This window comes from Serinus canaria, chromosome 8 (assembly GCF_022539315.1).
Source record: "Serinus canaria isolate serCan28SL12 chromosome 8, serCan2020, whole genome shotgun sequence".
NCBI classification, from domain to species: domain Eukaryota; kingdom Metazoa; phylum Chordata; class Aves; order Passeriformes; family Fringillidae; genus Serinus; species Serinus canaria.
This window is the reverse complement of record NC_066322.1, coordinates 1814559-1833436: the sequence shown is the minus strand read 5'-3', so window position 1 is coordinate 1833436 and position 18878 is coordinate 1814559. Positions and strand designations below refer to the sequence as shown.

The 18878-nt window shown below is 46.9% G+C and overlaps 1 protein-coding gene across 1 annotated transcript in view; it reads left to right on the top strand.

The window, feature by feature from the left end:
* Positions 1 to 834: 834 nt before the first annotated feature.
* The window catches only part of CACHD1 (cache domain containing 1), a 99899-nt gene continuing 81855 nt past the window's right edge, over positions 835 to 18878 (top strand). The window contains exon 1 of the mRNA XM_009088785.4: positions 835 to 1177. Coding sequence (XP_009087033.2) covers positions 968 to 1177 — 210 coding nt within the window. The 5' untranslated portion in view covers positions 835 to 967. The remainder of the gene's footprint in view (positions 1178 to 18878) is intronic.

Sequence of the window (18878 nt, the reverse complement as noted above, 5' to 3'; positions counted from 1 at the left end):
GATGTCTTTGAACTGAAGGGGATTAGGTTTAGATTAGAAATCAGGAATAAATCCTTCCCTGGGAGGGTGGGCAGGCCCTGGCACAGAGCAGCTGGGGCTGCCCCTGGATCCCTGGCAGTGCCCAAGGCCAGGCTGGACAGGGCTGGGACAGTGGAAGTTGTCCCTGCCATGGCACTGGATGAATTTTTAAATGCATCAACCCAAACCATTCAACGATTCTTTATTTCCTGCCCCAAAGGGGATGTTTCTCCAGGTATGTCGGTTTGTCGCGTTATCCGTGTTGCTCTTCCAGGGAGTGCAGCTGTGTGTTTGCCGCCGTTCCTTCCATTCATTTATTTGTTTATTGCCCATGTCAGTTGCACTACAAACATTTCCTCAAGGCTCGCTGCTCCACACGAGGCCGCGCTGGGCGTTGCCGTGGCCGGGGACGGATGGCTTCGCGCTCGGGGTTGCGAAAGGAGACGTCGAACACCGATAAAACAAAATAAACAAAATAAGAGGGGAAGGAAAAAAAAAAGTTTTAAAAGAGTTTAAAAAGATTTTTAAAGAAAATCAAAGCAGGCGGAGCGGTGATTCTTCGGAAGGCGCTCACGGCCGATGGAAGCCACCCCGCTCCGTGTCGCGGCTCCCCCCGCCCGGTCCGGGGGCACGGCGGCCTCCGGGGCGGGGCTGGCTCGGGGGGCCCGGCCCGGCCCCCGCCCGCAGCGCGGCGGCCCCAGACGCCTCCCCCTGCCCGCGGCGCCTCCGCTCGGCCCCGCCGCTCCCGCTCCTCCTCCGCGCCGCAGTTTGCGTCTCTCCGTCTCTCTCCATTGCCGGGGCCGCGGAGCGCGGGGCCCGCCGAGCGCCGTGAGCGCGGAGCCGGGCGCGGGGCAGCGCCCGCCGCCGTCCCCTGCATGGCGGGCGGCCCGCGGCGCTGAGCGGGGCAGGCGCTGCCCGCGGCCGGCGCTGCCCGCGGCGCTCCCCCAGCATGGCGCGGGGCGGCGGGCGGCTGCAGACCCGCGCCGCCGCCGCTGCCCCTGCCCGGGGGGACCGGGGGCCGCTCGGCCTCCTGTGCCTGGCGCTCCTGTGCGCGCTGGGCGCCGCCGAGGCGGAATTCTCCATCCTGGACGAGGCGCAAGTCCTGGCCAGCCAGATGAGGAAACTCGCCACCGAGGAGCTGAGGGTCGTCACCATGCAGGTACGGCCCTGCCCGGCCCGCGCCTCGCCTGGTTTTCCCTCTTTCCTTCCTTCATTCCCTTCCTCCTCCGCACGCTCTTCCCGATTCCTGCCTTGCCCTTTCTCTCTCCATTCCTTTCTTTCTTTCTTTCTTTCTTCCATCGGTTCTTTTCTTCTTCGCAAACTTTCCCCCCTCCCTGCGCGGGCTGCCCGGCTTCCCCCGGCCCCGTTCCCCTCAGTCCCGGCTCCGCTCAGCCCCGGCTCTCCCCGGTCCCGGACCCGCTCCCTCAGCCCAGTCCCCGCTCCCTCAGCCCCGGTTCTCCCCGGCCCCGCTCCCTCAGCCCCGGTTCTCCCTCAGCCCCGGTTCTCCCTCAGCCCCGGTTCTCCCTCAGCCCCGGTTCTCCCTCAGCCCCGGTTCTCCCTCGGCCCCGGTTCTCTCAGCCCCGGTTCTCTCAGCCCCGGTTCTCCCCGGCCCCGCTCCCTCAGCCCCGGTTCTCCCCGGCCCCTCTTCCCCCGCAGTACCTCCCGCCCGGAGGCGAGCGGGGCCGTAACGGCGGAGCACGGGCAGTTTTTCGTTTTATTTGCGATTTACACAATAGTAGTAGCCAAAACCGCGGAGGGGCCCGAGCCCGGGCTCGGGGCTGAGCCCGCCGTGCCCCGGGGCAGCTCCGGGCGGGGGGCTCGGCGCTGAGTCGGTCCCGGCCGAGCATCCCGCGGGCAGGAGCTGCGGGGCGGTCGGGGGAAATGATGGTTCCCGGCCGCAGAGTGCGGCCGGAGGAGTTTGTTCGGGTGCTGGATGCGGGGGAAGGCTGTTCTCGTTGCCGGGAGTTGTGTGTTGTTTGCGGGGTGCTCTGCCGGGGGCTGGTGGGACTTGCAGGGAGCGCTGGTACCTGCGGTACAGCCGGCGGCTGCCGACCCTCTCTGGAGGGGGGGAAAAGTGAAATCGGATCCCGGGCGGCTTTCAGGGGAAGGTATGGTCAGTAGCAAATGCAGTTTTAAAAGCCTCCCATATTGAAAAGGAGACACTTTCATAGGATCAGCGGGGGTCTCTACCCAAATGGCCTTTTATCTTCTCTAAACCGGCTGCATTCTCTCACCTCTGGACCATCATTGTGCTGGGCGGCCTCCTAGGGCTCGTTTTGTCCTGGCAAACACTGAGCTGTCTCTTGTCCTTGATGCTGAGAAGACGCGGATTTAAATGACTTCACTTAACAAGGTACATTATTGATGTACTGAATTCAAGGAAGTCCTTTTTTTTTCCCCTTCTGCCGTGCATAGGCATGTGTGTATTTCCCCTCAAAAGATAGAAGCATAATCCTTCGCTTTGGTGGAGTCTCTGTTAATGCAAATTTAGGCAGTATAATTGCATTGCTAAATCCGTTTCTGGCGTTAAAAAAAAAAATTATAATGCGATCACCTCAACGTGTGTTGTATTTGAAAAAGCAGCTCACAGAAATATACATTGTTACAAGAATTAACCACAGGATGAGACAGGTTTTCTTTCCAAGAATTGCACCGATGATCCGAGCTCGGCAACAATCTGGAGGCCAGTGCACCGAGATGCAAATAATGTCAAAATTCTGTTTACTATTAGTTGGATATTTAAGGCCCTGAAGTAATTTAATGTGGTGGAACTGGTAGTTAAACTGAAAGCCTTTTCGTACTCAGCTCTATTTTTATATGCTTCATATTTTGACTGTCTCAACTCTCATCACGCTAATGCCCAGCCTGTCCTTTGCTCCCCCCTGGAACATTGTTACAGCTGTTTAAGATTAAAAACCGGTGGGAACAAACCTCCCCTGATTTTAGAAGCTTTTTTTTGCTGACCTCCTACAGTAGAATAAAAAATGTTATGACATGTGTCACTGCAGCCCGTGCTTCTCACTTGGTTTTAGGGCTGAAATTTCCAAAGCCTGCTCAGGCAGGGATGGGTGTAGCTGGCACAGAATTCCCCTTTTTTTTCTGTGTGTTCAGGGCTGTTGGTGAGTGGTGGTGAGCACCTGGTGCCAGGTGCCACAGTGGGGATGCTTGGGGTGAGGCAGACAGGTTGTGTTTGCAGAAAAAGACAGAAAAGAAAGGTGTGGGATTTTGGAAGGAGAGTGAGAACCCTTCTGTGCTTTAACTGGACACAAATCCAAGGGTGTTGTCCTGGTTTAGGGGGTGACAGATCCCAAATCAGGACTGCTGTGGTGGTGGGAGGAAGGGTTGACATCCAGCCCTTAGTTTTATTTCTCTTCATAAACCAGAGAGGAGGAAGTGGCAGGATTTAGTGCTTCCCTTGCGTGCTCTCCCCACGCTCTGGTCCTTGCCAGCTGTGGCTCCCACATCTGCACATCCTGCTAGCAGGCAGGAGGTGGTGTCACCAGAGGGCTTTGCAGGAAGGGTCGGTCTGAGCTGGAGGTGGGCAGGAAGCATCCAATGAGTGCGGGAGCAGGTGGAAAGGCTTCAGTAGAGCGAAGGTGAGAGGTTGGTTGGGTGTGTTTTGAGCCTGGGGAAGGGGGAAAGTGTGGACAGAGCCTCTGTAAGTGCAGGAGGGCAGGGTGAGGTGGAGTCTCCAGAGCAGACAGCAGAGGAGCAAGTGGAAGAGGTAAGAGGAGAAGGATGGAATGTGTGAGCCTTAAATGCCTGTTGGAGGGGCAGGGAGGAATGAGTGTGGAAGCGGTGGGATATGAAATAAATCAGATTTCTGCGGGAGCGCTGGTGGTGCTGTGAACCAGCTCCTTCTCTGCTGGTTCCTTCCTGTAGCACCTTCTCCTTCTACCTGTGCTTCATGGCCCTGCTCCAGCAGCAGTCAGGACTGACTGTTTCTCATAAAATCACATCGTTTTGCGTTGTTGAGAGGAGTGAGGTACAGCTGGAAGAGAGGTTGAAGCTACAGGCAGGCTGAGGATGAGAGAGGTTTCTGGTGGCACACCAGTGTGACAATTGATTTTGGCACTCACACCGCTGCTTTCTATTTCCAGAGGCTTGCATGAGGGCACTGTCTGACTGTTACCTTTGGAGAGTGCTTTGTTCCCTCGCCCATGCAATGCTCTGGTTTCATTTATGAATTTATTCCTTGAATGGCACTGCCTGGAGCAGCTGAGGATCATGTAGTGTAGGTGACAACTCGTGAGTTGCATCATTTGCTGGATGTGCTGAACAGGAGCTCAAGAGTTTCTTATTTAAATTTCCAATTAGGAGGTGCACGTTTGTACCGTACCAGGGATGCCCTTGGTGAGAACACGTGCTGAGCTCTGCAGTGTGTGGGGGTTCCTGGGTGTCTGCCTCTGTGTTCTTTCTCCAGGAGTGATTATAAATATTGAAAGTTCTTCATTCCATTGCTCTGATTAATTATTGTTCCCCCTGTCTGACAGTTCTGCCAAACCCCCGGTTAATGATGTTGCTGTGTCTTAATATTCAGTGCCTTCCCTTTCACACTGGGGTGTGAGTGATGTGTACACACACATCTTTACAGGGATTTTTGCCCTGAGCAGGAGGGTGATCTGTTCGTGTTTCTGTCCAAAATGATTTCCCAAATCAGCAGAAACAACCTCCCCACAGTCTCTTCCCTCCCTCTCCCTGCTGCGGGACGGAGGGCGCTGGAGGAGGGTTGTGGGCTCTGCTGTCCCACGGTCACCTGTAACTGTTCCTTTGTTTTTCGGCAGCCAGAGCACGTTGGCAGCATCCCTGTCATTCCAGGGAACGCTTCTGGCAGCAGGCTGCATCCTTGGGAGGCAGTGTGCACTCCCAGCTCCGTGCTCTTGCCATTCCTCAGCAAACTCTGAATATCCCGTGGCATGGCTTGCCAAGGGCTGCAGCTCTCTCAATGACTACTTGTGTGACAGTCCTGTAATATATTCTCCTGGGCAGAGCTGACACTCAGCACTAATTAAAAGTTAAGAGGCTTTTTTTAACTAAAATTATAGCTAAATTGGTGGTTGTGGCATGACCTGGTCTGCGGGAGGAGTTTTACCATTGCTGTTACCTGGCTCGTCTGATCCCAGCTTCTCTGGCCTGGCTGAAATTACAGAGTAGGTGGTTGGTTGAAACAACTGAAATTCTTTAGTTGGGAGGTGAAGGCAGGGAAAAGAATACATCAGAACTTTTGTGAGTGGTTGGTTTGGTCTTGGTGGTGTTTAACCCTCTAAATCTGCTCTGGGTGAGGCGAGGAATATTTTTGGTATTGTGGGTCAAGGTAACGTTCCCATCTCCAAAACAGGGATATAATACTTGCAGGCAGAGTTGAAAGGAGTGAGAAAAGCTTTGAAGATGAAAAGCATTAAATGCCTCTATAACTCTCAAAATGCATGTTGATGGTTCCAGCCAGACAGTAACAAGAGTTGTAGGCCCAGAGGGCCTGGAATATTTGTGAAGGCAGCTCTGCCATCCTCATCCTTAGCTCCTGCTCTGAGAGGGAAGCACAGCCCTCTCTCGCTGTCTGCTACTGATCTTGGGGGCTGGAATTAAAAAAATGCATTTTGAATCTGGGAAAAAAAAAAACAAAAAAAAAACCAAGCAGTTTGCTGGTCACTTTTTTCCCTGTTTATTTTCAATATTACTACTGTGCAAACAATAATGTGTTAATACATCAGGTGATGCAGTGGTGTGTAAAATAACAGCTCAGTACAGGCTTCTCCTGGCTGATTGGCAAGCATATTATTTATTTATTTGTCTCCCTAATAGCTTGTCTGGCCATATGTTTTTCAAGAAGAACAGATTGTGCTCAGACAAGCACAACACGGAGACAGAGACGCGTCCAAGGGTTTGTATGGGCTGAAAAATCCACATTCTTTGAGGATTTTTGGGTGAAGGCTAAGAGCTGGAGTCACCAGAACTGTCCATTAGTTCAGTCTGTTTGAAAATGAGCGCTGACAGAATGCAGCATTATTTATTTTTTTTTAATGGGATTGCCTTCTGGCTAATGGCTTTACTCCTTAGAAGAGATAAATCCCATTTTGAGCTGTCCTGCAGACCAGTTTAAATGCCAGAGCGGTGATCCTCCATCTCTGAAATTTCACACATTTCTCCACTTCTTTTGATGGCTCTTTATAAATAAATCTGTGGTGACTGTGAGGCACTTGCACAGCAAGTGGTGTAAAACCCCACGTCCTCCAGCTCTGAAACCTGGACCTTGTGCACCCTCAGCACAAAAAAATGCTTTTTTTTTTTTTTTTATTTTTCCTATTATTTTCATCTTGTAAAGCTGAAATACAAAAAAAACCCCATAAGTAAGGAAGGCTGTTAAGTGTCCAGCTGTACCTTTTTGGGTTGTTTTAATATTATTTGGCAGTAGTGAGTGCTGTAGCAATAATTACAGAGCAGAAACCAGTAAAGCAAAACCTCATCTGTTTTCCACGACTGTGCCTTAGCTTGAGTCCAGCTACAGCAGCTTCTGAGGCTCTCTGACAACCCAAGTTTTTATCCTTTCCCACACATATTCCTTTTTTTTCCTACCAGGAAACATTTCCACAAAGACAGCGAGAGGTCCTGGTGGAAGGGAGGACCAAATCTGAATTTTTAATTCAGCTTCAAGTCTCTTCAAAGGCTGGGGGCATCCTTAGTGCCCAGCCAGGGCTGACATTCCACTTCAAACACCGGGAATGCAGCTGGCCCGGCCAGATAAAAGTTGGGCTGTGGAGCAGCAAGGTGGGCTGGCAGATAATGAGAGAGCTGTGCCCGGGGACAGCAGGAATTCAGATATCCCGGGAGGTGATGGGGGATCTCAGCTGTGCCACGGCTGATAACACAGGGAAGGCACACAAGGAAATGCACTCGGGTTTTTTGGAGGGGTTGGTGCCTGAGAGCTGCTCTGCTGTCATAGCCTGGGCAGGCGATGGGGAGAAAAAAAAAAAAAAACCTAATTTTTGTTGTAAAAAACATAGAGAAATTCTCTTCTTTCAGAGAGGCAAGTTGCGTTTGAATTGGAAAATATTTCTTGCGTGCGTGTTTCCCAGTTTTCTTTTATTCCTGTGTATTAAAAGGGAGAATGAAGAGGGAACAGATTTGTTTTGTTCGTCGGTTTTTGGGGAGGAGTTGACCAAGGAATTGGAATTGGAATGCTTGCAGCCTTGTCAGTTCGTTGCCCTCCTGTAGGGAACTGCCCAGCTTTAAGGAATTACCCCGAATTTTGTTTCTTTCCATTCTTGGGGTGTTCCATAGCTGGGACTGGGATTTGGGGCTACCCGAGCTTGGGTCTCTGTCAAGCCTGGAAATGGCAACACTTCCTGGATAAGGCTTGGATCATGGCCCAGGAATGATTTATTTTGATGCATCTGAATAGGAAAATACTAGATTTTTTTTTTTTACTTTCTATTTTTTTTTTCTGTAGAAGAATAATATAACTTAATAATTGCAATTTTAGCGACTTACCTGATGCATCAATCTTTGTTTCGTATGTCAAAAGTTTTGCTGAGGTTTTGATTAATGGCTCTTGTCTTGTAGGTTTAATGCAGAATAAAGTGTGAAAATATAGAGAGCCTGCATTCCCCAGTCATCATTTTCCTGTAGTTTGTTGTTGTTCAATACCCTGCAGTGTTAGTGAAATCTGAAAGGATATCCTTGTGTTCTCTTCTCCATGGAAAACAGTACAAAAACACGACTGCTTATGCAATGCCTGTTGTGGAAATTTTCCTTTTCTGATAGAAAGCATAAGCCAAGTTATTGCTTGAGTCTTGTGCTCTGTGTGCTCTTAGCCTGTGCAGAAATCTGGATGAAATTACGGGTCTGCTTGAGCCGTGAAAATCCGAGCTGACTTTTGAAACCATCCTGGTGCCACAAATCAGGAGCACTCGTTTCCCACCCCAGGAAAAGTGTTAATGGAGTCCCTTTATCAACTGCCTCCATGGAGAGTCTCCCAAGAGATTTTGCAGAAATATATTTGCCCAATTACAATAATTAGTAAAAGCAAACTATGACATCTCCCTTTAGCAGCTTTCCAGCCAGGAGCAGCTGATAAAAACAGCTTTTTGTGCTGCTCTCGGCCTCTGAGCTCACAGATCTGCACAACTTGGACTGTTTGATTTGAACTCCCTTCCACCTTTTGGATAAAAAACTGCATTTTTCCCTTCAGCATGTCTGCAGAACTGTCTAGCCAGTGCTCCCTGTCCAGCTTTGACCTTCTCTTGCACATATCCCCGCGATGCTGCAGGAATTTCTGGCTATTCTTTGGCTTGTCACAGGTGGGAATGAGGCCAGGGGAAAAAAAAAAAAAACTCCTTCAAAATAGACACATCTGGAAGTTTCCAGAAAAGTTCCTAGGAGCTGGAATGCCTGGAGCAGAATTTCTGGTGTGTTCACCCGGGTAGGGCTGGTTGTGTGCTGGTTTTGTGCTGGTTGTGTGCTGGTTTTGTGCTGGTTGTGTGCTGGTTTTGTGCTGGTTTTGGGCTGGTTTTGTGCTGGTTTTGGGCTGGGTTTTGTGCAGGGTTTTGTGCAGGGTTTTGTGCTGGGTTTTGTGCTGGGTTTTGTGGTGGGTTTTGTGCTGGGTTTTGTGGTGGGTTTTGTGCTGGTTTTGTGCTGGTTGTGTGCTGGTTTTGGGCTGGTTGTGTGCTGGTTTTGTGCTGGTTGTGTGCTGGTTTTGTGCTGGGGTTTGTGCTGGGGTTTGTGCTGGTTGTGTGCTGGTTGTGTGCTGGGTTTTGTGCTGGTTGTGTGCTGGTTTTGGGCTGGTTGTGTGCTGGTTGTGTGCTGATTTGTGCTGTTTGTGTGCTGTTTGTGTGCTGGTTTTGTGCTGGGGTTTGTGCTGGGTTTGTGCTGGTTTTGTGCTGGTTTTGGGCTGGGTGTGTGCTGGGTTTGTGCTGGGTTTGTGCTGGGTTTTGTGCTGGGTTTTGTGCTGGGTTGTGTGCTGGTTTTGTGCTGGTTGTGTGCTGGTTTTGTGCTGGTGTGTGGTTTGTGCTGGGGTTTGTGCTGGGGTTGTGTGCTGGGTTTGTGCTGGGGTTTGTGCTGGTTGTGTGCTGGTTGTGTGCTGGGTTTTGTGCTGGTTGTGTGCTGATTTTGTGCTGTTTGTGTGCTGGTTGTGTGCTGGGGTTTGTGCTGGGGTTTGTGCTGGGGTTTGTGCTGGGGTTTGTGCTGGTTTTGTGCTGGGTTTGTGCTGGGTTTTGTGCTGGGTTTGGGCTGGGTGTGTGCTGGGTGTGTGCTGGGTGTGTGCTGGGTGTGTGCTGGTTTTGTGCTGGGTTTTGTGCTGGGGTTTGTGCTGGGGTTTGTGCTGGGTGTGTGCTGGGTGTGTGCTGGGTGTGTGCTGGTTTTGGGCTGGTTTTGGGCTGGTTTTGTGCTGGTTTTGGGCTGGTTTTGTGCTGATTTTGTGCTGTAGGGTTGTTTTTGTGCTGTTTTGGGGGATTTCACACCAAAGTGCACAAGGAGATAAGTTCACCTTGGCAGAGATGGTGTGGTGCCACCACAGCAAAGGGCTGAGGTGCTGCCATGACCTCCCTGGCCCTGCCCAGACCCTGCTTCTGTCCCTTTCAGCAAAGGAAGAATTGGGAACGTTTCCTTTTGGGCTGGGTTTCACCTCAGTGTCAGACAAACCCCGGGGAGGTGTTTGAAAATGATGTATTAAAACTATACTAAAAAAAATAAAGGATTTCATTAGAAGGCTAGAAGAGAAAAGGATAGAATGATAATAAAATTTTGTGACTGCTCTCAGCTCCAACAGGAGTAACTATCATTAGTTATTAGTGAAAACAATTTTGTGTGCTAAATAAACAATTCTCTAAATCACATTCCAAAACAACAAAACATAGAGAAGCTGAAGGGTCTCAGCTTCTCAAAAGAAAAAAATTTTGCAAAAAAATAATTTTCATGAAATATGTCTGTAGGAGAGCCCCAAACCGTGTGGGGCAGGAGTGGGCACTGAAATGGGGAGCTGGGCAAGCAGTGCTGCAGCTGGGCAGAGCTGTGGGGTGCCAGCAGAGCTGCTCCTGCCCATGGACCCTCCCTGGAGCTGTGTCAGGTGGGATTGCTCCAGAGTGGGATGGTGGCTCAGCTCCTGGTGCTTCCCAGGACCTGGGAACCTGGGATTAGGGTCGTGATTGGCTTTGCTGGAAGGGAAAAACGAGGCTGTGAGGCTTCTTGGGCTGCTGAGGTGTGGGATGTGCTGGAAGCCAGGAGAGCTTTTTGGGAATTCCCTACAATGGACTCCTTTTTGGGGGGGGGGGGGGGGGGGGCATGGAATTGTGGATTTCGTGGGAGCAGAAGGGAATTTTCCTAAAAGTAACTTTTGCTTCCTGTGATTGCCTGTCCATGGCAAACCAGCCCAGGGGCAGCTACTGGTGGGAGGTGGGCACAGAAGGAGGTCACATCCAGGATATTTTTGTTGCCTTGCTGGTGGTCAGATTGTTTCTCCTCTTTTCTCCAATACTGAAATCGTGTGGGATTCCTGACTTTTGATAAAGACTAATGGGAGAATAAGAAAGAAGCAGAGCCATCAAGGATCCTGCAGGATCAAGGACCATCATTGCAGGGAGTGTGAAATGAGGAGGAAAAACAACTTCCACTCCATGGATCCTAAATTGCAGTTCCTATTTTGTTCCTGGAAGCTGAAGCTGCAAAAAAAAAAAATTTAAAAAAGGCCATTTTTTTTCTCTATTCTCTATTTCCAGTTGGCAACAGTCTGGTCAAGCCCTCATGGACAGGTGTATTCCAGAGGGGCCAAACCAACATTTTGGAGACAGGATTTTTGTGTGGTGTGGAAGGCACAGAAGGATAAGAAAAGGCAGGGTTTTAATTTGAGGTTAATACACTTAGCAGCTTTAACAATGAAAGGATATTTAATTTAAATAAGCTACAGCTGGAGGTAGTTCAGCTTCCTTGGGCACATGGTTTGCCCAAGGAATGGTCTGGAATACGAATTTCAGAATTGTCTTTGATTCCTTCTGCCAATGGCTGTCCAGGACTGCCAGGTGTGCTGTGGGATTTATTCCCTCAGTCTGTTTTTGGTGGAGTTCAGCTGCACACAGCATTTTAGAGGGAAATCTGCACTTTCTGGAGCAGGAATAAGCCCTGAGGATGCTTGTTTGTCACATCAGGCAGCTGTGGCCAGGCAGCTGGCTTTAAACTGTGGATTTCAGTCTTTGATCTGTGTGACTGAAATTAGAAATTCCTATTCCTGGGTACACCGTCTCTTGTGTCCTCCTTGAAGGAGGTTTTGATTTTAAAAATGGAAGAGAGTTGATATTTGCATGCATTGAGGGAGGAGGATGGAAACTGAACTTCTGAGAGTGTTTTAGCTGCAGATGAGCTTCACCAAGGTGGAGGCTGCAAATCCAAACCCAATGGCACCAAGTAGCCAAGCTTCTCATGAGTGCAATTGGGGAAAAACAAGAAATCTTCTCTTTAATTTTTTATTTCTGACTGAAATGAAGCCATAATTATGAATGATCCTCTTCTGGCTCTTCCTTTTGAATTCTGCTGCTGTTATATTTTACAATCCCTAGATCATTTCAGTTGCTGCTTTGATGGGTGTGCTCGATGGTGTTGAAGTTGTTAAATTCAGTTCACGGTGATGCAGCTGTTCTTGGCAGAGAGGAACCTCTGCTGTGCTGAGCTCACCACTGGGAACACAGAATTTTATTCCAAAAGTTGTGTTTGGTTTCTGAAATTTTAAACACTGACACACCGGTGATGCTGTGTTTCCATTAAAGCTGCTGGCTGCAAAGCCAAAATTAAAGCAACCCCAGCAGAGCCATGATAGGAGATAACTCGTTTCATGGAAATAGAAATGGCCAGTTGTTTATTTTTATTTGCTGTGAAATTCAATCTCATGAATTTTAAAATATCGATTCGCTGTGATGTCACATAAATAGAATTTTGCCTCCCCCTTCATTATTTATGTATTTATTCAGCAAGTGGTTGGCTGAAAGTCTAGAAATACATTTAAAAAAAAAAAAAAAAGTATATTCTGGTAATTTCAACCTCAGACTTTGAAATGCTGCTTTTTCCTGCCTTTCCAAGAATAGAATCTCAGCCTCCAAAAATAAACAAAACCCAACATCCATCACCAGGGTGTTCAGTGCTTGGAATGGTGGATTTCTCCTGGAGGAGCCAAGGTGCAGCAGCTGTTTTGGGAGGGGATGAAACGAATGCAGAGCTGCTCTGGGAGGGCTCCTTGGACACCTCAGACCTGCTTGGGGGCTGTGTGTGTTGTCTGGTGGCTTCACAGAGCCTGAGAAGTCAGGGTGAAGAGGAGGAAAAACCAGCAGGATGGGGATAACAGGTGTGAATTTGGGATTCTTTGGAGCCGTAAAGAAAGCTGCTCTGGATGTTCAGTGCGGGTGCTCCCTGTGCAGGACAGGCTCCTTCCAGGCTCTTCCCTGTTTTTATTGAGCCACATCTCCCTGCAGCTTTGTCCAGGGCCTTGGATCCAAAGTGGGGCTCCTTGGGAAGCACAAGGGTGGAGTTGGAACATCAAAGAGCAGTGCAGGGCCGGGAGCAGCAGGGCTGGGTGCCTGCTGCCTGCCCTGTCACTCCAGCATTCCCTGGCTCCTGCCTGCCCAGTGCCACCGGGCTGCTGAGGCCACTGCCCTGCCCCTGGCACTGGGCCACACTCTGCACAGCTGGGGTGGCCCTGGCAGCTCTGCTGTGGCAGGGACCTCTCCTACGGTACTATTGGTATATACATTATTATTAGATTGATATACATTGTCATGTATATAAATTACATAAATTACTATCTATATATAAATTATATATCAAAAATCTCTATGTATTATTTGTATATACATTATTATTTGTATATACATTATTATTTCTATATACATTATCATGTATATGACTTAGATATAATTTTTGAAAATTATTTCTATATACATTATTATTTGTATATGCATTATTATTTGTATATGCATTATTATTTTATATACATTATCATGTATATAATTTATATATATAATTTGTATATACATTGTTAGTTGTATATACATTATTATCTGTATATACATTATTATTTGTATATACATTATAATGTATATGATTTATATATAGAATTTCTATATATTATTTGTATATACATTATTATTTGTATATGTATTATTATTTGTATATGCATTATTATTTTATATACATTATCATGTATATAATTTATATATATAATTTGTATATACATTGTTATTTGTATGTACATTGTTATTAGTATATACATTATTATTTTTATATACATCATCATGTATATAATTTATATATCTATAATTTATATATATTATTTGTAGTTACATTATTATTTGTATATATACATTATTATTTTATATACATTATCATGTATATAATTTATATATCTATAATTTATATATATTATTTGTATATACATTATTATTTTTATATAAATTATCATGTATATAATTTATATATAACTTTAATATATAATTTGTATCTACATTATTTTTCTATGTACTTTATTATGTATATGAATTATAGATAGAATTTCAATATATTATTCATATAGACATTTTTATTTGTATATACATTGTTCTGTATATAAATTATCTATAGAATTTTAATATATAATTTATACAGACATTATTATTTTATATACATTAGGTATATAAATTATATAAAAATTTTATATATCATCCATATATACATTACTTGTATATACATTGTGATGTATATAAAAGATATAACATATTATTTCTGTCATTTATATGCATAACAATGTATATATATATGGTATATACATTATTATGTATATAAATTATATAAATAACATATTATTTATATTGTTTATATGCATAATATATATACATTATTATGTATATTATTAAATATATATTTATTTAACGTATTATTTGTATATACATTAGTATGTATATAAATTATAGAAATAATTTTAACATAATATTTGTATATGCATTATTATTTTTATATACACTATTACATTTATTAATTATTATTATTATTATTATTATTATTATTATTATTATTATTATTATTATTATTATTATTATTATTATATTATTATTATTATTATTATTATATATGTGCTTGGTGGCAGATATCCATGAGGGGCTTTTGACATGGGCATGGAGAGATAGGAGAGGAGGAGTGGCTCGAAACTGAAGTCGAGCAGGTTTAGCTGGGATATTTGCAGGGAATTGTTCCTTGCGAGCAGGTTTAGCTGGGATATTTGCAGGGAATTGTTCCTTGTGAGCAGGTTTAGCTGGGATATTTGCAGGGAATTGTTCCTTGCGAGCAGGTTTAGCTGGGATATTTGCAGGGAATTGTTCCTTGCGAGCAGGTTTAGCTGGGATATTTGCAGGGAATTGTTCCTTGCGAGCAGGTTTAGCTGGGATATTTGCAGGGAATTGTTCCTTGCGAGCAGGTTTAGCTGGGATATTTGCAGGGAATTGTTCCTTGCGAGCAGGTTTAGCTGGGATATTTGCAGGGAATTGTTCCTTGCGAGCAGGTTTAGCTGGGATATTTGCAGGGAATTGTTCCTTGCGAGCAGGTTTAGCTGGGATATTTGCAGGGAATTGTTCCTTGCGAGCAGGTTTAGCTGGGATATTTGCAGGGAATTGTTCCTTGCGAGCAGGTTTAGCTGGGATATTTGCAGGGAATTGTTCCTTGCGAGCAGGTTTAGCTGGGATATTTGCAGGGAATTGTTCCTTGCGAGCAGGTTTAGCTGGGATATTTGCAGGGAATTGTTCCTTGCGAGCAGGTTTAGCTGGGATATTTGCAGGGAATTGTTCCTTGCGAGCAGGTTTAGCTGGGATATTTGCAGGGAATTGTTCCTTGCGAGCAGGTTTAGCTGGGATATTTGCAGGGAATTGTTCCTTGTGGAGCCCTGGCACAGGTGCCCAGATTTGCTGGGGCTGCCCCTGGATCCCTGGCAGTGCCCAAGGCCAGGCTGGAGCAGCTGGGACAGTGGGAGGTGTCCCTGCCATGGCAGGGTGGGATGGGATGGGATTGAAGGCCTTTCCAAGCCAAACCATTCCAGGATTCCCTGTTCCTGCAGGGATGGGGGTGGATGGAGCACACACCTGATGCTGGTGTGCGTGACAAACCCAGCAGCTCTGCCACCATCCACTCTTCCTCCTTGTCCCATGAGGAGCTGGGCTGGGGTTTAGCTGCTGCCCCTGGGAGAGGAAAAGAGATTGATCCCTGTTTGGGATCCCTGCTCAGAAATGAAGTTGGAGCCAGTGTCAGCATCGGGCCCCGGGTCTAAAAACAGATTTAAAATATGGAAACCTTGCTGTAGCAAGGCTGTGGTTTGCCCAGGCTGGAATGCAAAGCTGGCCCACAGCCACACCCATACTGGGGAGGATTCCCAACTTCTGCCTTTGCTTTGGTGATGTAGAAAGAAAAGGATTTTTTAAAAAATTACTTCCTTAAAAAGATTTTTTTCCTTTTGGTGGACAGAAGGTAACTTTCTTTCTCACAGAGCTGGCAGGAGTCTCTACCTAGCTTAGTTATTCAAAATCTCAGGAGATGCTGAGCCCCTGGTGGAAAGGGCCAGGGAGGCAAAAGATGGAGGAAGAGGCTGTGCACTGCTTTGGTGTTGGTAAGAGCAGGGCTGGCAGCTCACCAGTTCATCCTCATCCATGGTGTAACAGCAAGATCTGATCTATTATTTCTATTATTTATTTATTTGTTAACTTTCTGTTTCCAGCCTGCCAGAGCAGCGATTCCAATCCTCAGAGCATCATTGGTGCAGGATCACTGTCAGGGCTTGGATTCTCTTTTCCATGTTTTCCTGAGCAGTGTGAGGTGCCTGAGTGTCACCAAACAAAGAAATGGAAACCTTCAAACATACAAAATCCACGTTCAGCTGGGTTAGCAGGCCCTGTGCAGCATTCCCAGCTCCTCACTTCCAATCCCAGTTTTCCAGTGACAGACTTAAGAATCTCGTGGTGCAGCTGAGTTAGTGACTGAGCCCTCACTTTATAATCACTTTATAAAGCTCATGCACATTAGCAGGACGTGTTTAATGGCCACACGGCCCAGATGAAAGGGCCCTTTGTGGCAGGAGCCTTTTGTGCCTTCCTGGATCCCTCAGCAATTCCTGCCGAGCTTCCCAAGTCTGCCTGACACGGCGGAGCTGAGGAAAAGCCCTTGTGGCTTTCAGCTCGAGTGGAGAAGAATGGGGAGCAGGATGGCAGCGGGGGAGGGCTCCGAGCTCCTCCTGCCCCAGCTGGGGCTTTGCATTCCCAATGACCTTCCCGGGTTGTGTCCCCACACCTGGGGACACTGGGACACCCTTTCTCAGTCCCTTTATTTCTCAGGTTTGTCTGTAATGGCCACTTAGCACGACAGCGTTTGATTTATTTAATATTTTGTTATTTTTGTCAGCTGAGATTTGATGTCATCTTCTGTTTAATCTCTCAGCTACGTTTTGTTTCCTGTCTGTGGCTCTTAAAAAAACCTTTTTCTAACCTTACCTTTCATCCTCAAAAAATAAGGCTGTGAGGTCGTGGATGTGTTCAGCTTGGCCTGGCAATAATCTTCACGAGAACAAGAATTTAATGGACATACATTTAGCTTTCCATTAACCAAAAGATGGAAACTTCAGCAAAAAAAAAAAAAAAATAATCCCGGATTGTCTGGTAAAGAAAAGGACCCCAATTGTCTGTTGTTGCTAATTCTCGTGGTGCTTTGTGGGGTCAGAAGCAGAGAGAGTTTCAGCTCCTGCAGAAACTCCAGGAAATCTATTCCAGTTTGGAAATGGCTGAGTAAAGGTGAAGTGAGAGAAGATTATTAACGAAAAAAAAAAAAAAAACCCAAACGGTGGAGATGGGGGAGCATACACAAGAAAATGCAGGTATTTAATTAAATTAGAAATTGGATAGGTGTGATTCCAGCTGGGTCAGATCCCAGAATCATTAAGGTTGGAAAAGCCCTCCAAGACCGTGGAGTCCAAGCTGTGCTCGTCCCCAGCCCAGGGCACTGAGTGCCACCTCCAGGAATGGGGACTCCAGCCCCTGCCCAGGCCTGACCATCCTTTCCATGGGGAAATTCCTGCTGGTGTCCATCCTGAGCAGTCAGACCTCCCTGGCAGCCCCTGGAAAGTCCTGACACCCCTTTCCATGGAGGAATTCCTGCTGGTGTCTATCCTGAGCAGTCAGAGCTCCCTGGCAGCCCCTGGCAGCACCTGGCCACCCTTTCCATGGAGGAATTCCTGCTGGTGTCTCCATGATCAGTCAGACCTCTCTGGCAGCCCCTGCCCAGGCCTGACCACCCTTTCCATGGGGAAATTCCTGCTGGTGTCCATCCTGAGCAGTCAGAGCTCCCTGGCAGCCCCTGGAAAGTCCTGACCACCCTTTCCATGGAAGAATTCCTGCTGGTGTCCATCCTGAGCAGTCAGACCTCTCTGGCAGCCCCTGGAAAGTCCTGACCACCCTTTTCATGGAAGAATTCCTGCTGATGTCCACCCTGAGCCATCCCTGGCAGGAAGGTCGGTGTACAAACGCTTTTTGGCATTCCCAAGGAAATATCCCGATGAGGAAGGTCCAGGAGCTGCGTGGGCAGCTCCAGGCAGGTGTGTGTGGATACCACAGTGAACCTCCCCGTGCTCCTTGCCTGTCTCCATCTCATCCATGTGTCTGCTGCTGCTCTTCCAAGCTGGAGATTCCGTGGTGTCGAGAGAGCCAAAGTTGCTCTGTCTGCCCTGAGCTGAGCACCTGCAGCTTCTGCCAGGGCAGAGCTGTTGGCTGTGTGATGGCTGGGGGGGAACCAAGGGCTGGCTCCTGAATTCCAACCTTTCAGAGGGGTTGGAAGGGAATTCAGCTGGGAAATGCTGCCAGGGGAACGTGCGTGGCCATGGGGAGCAGGCAGAGGGCTGGGCTCTGCTCTTTGGGGGCTTGGAAGCCCTTCTGTCCCAGGATGATCCAAGGTGTTCTGCCCTGGAGGTGTTGAGCTGAGGGGAATTTCATCTGAGTAGCTGGGAGAAGCTTTTGGAGATGGATTTCATCTGAATAGCTGGGAGAAGCTTTTGGAGATGGATTTCATCTGAATAGCTGGGAGAAGCTTTTTGGAGATGGTTCTTTTGGGAGAATGGGAGATTTCATCTGAATAGCTGGGAGAAGCTTTTGGAGATGAATTTCATCTGAATAGCTGGGAGAAGCTTTTGGAGATGGATTTCATCGGAATAGCTGGGAGAAGCTTTTGGAGATGAATTTCCTCTGAATAGCTGGGAGAAGCTTTTGGAGATGGATTTCATCTGATAGCTGGGAGAAGCTTTTAGAGATGAATTTCATCTGAATAGCTGGGAGAAGCTTTTAGAGATGAATTTCATCTGAGTAGCTGGGAGAAGCTTTTGGAGATGGATTTCATCTGAGTAGCTGGGAGAAGCTTTTGGAGACGAATTTCATCGGAATAGCTGGGAGAAGCTTTTGGAGATGGAGCACTCGAGGCCTTCTTGCCAAGTGAACCTGTGGTGTTTCCTGTGCAAGCCAAGTGAGGACCTTCCTAGGAGTGCTCATCCATGGAGGTGTGCCAGGTGTTCCTCAAGCTCCTCTCACCAAAGATCACTCACAGAAGTCAGATCTGTGTTTTAATTCCTCTCTAAGAGGAATTTATTTGTATTTCCCTGTTCCCCCCTACTTTATGTTTAGGAAATCCATTCTCTGGGAATTTGTGCAAAATTTTTTTTTCTCTCCCTCTTTTTTTCATCAAAATAGAAGAAAATCTGGCAAAGGACTGAAGTTTTCTTTTTTTTTTTTTAATTTTTAATTACCTCTCTTTATGACTCAAGGCCAAAAATCTCCCTGGCTCATGAACTTTCCCTTTTTTTCCTCTCTTTTAGTTTTCAGTACCATCCTTAG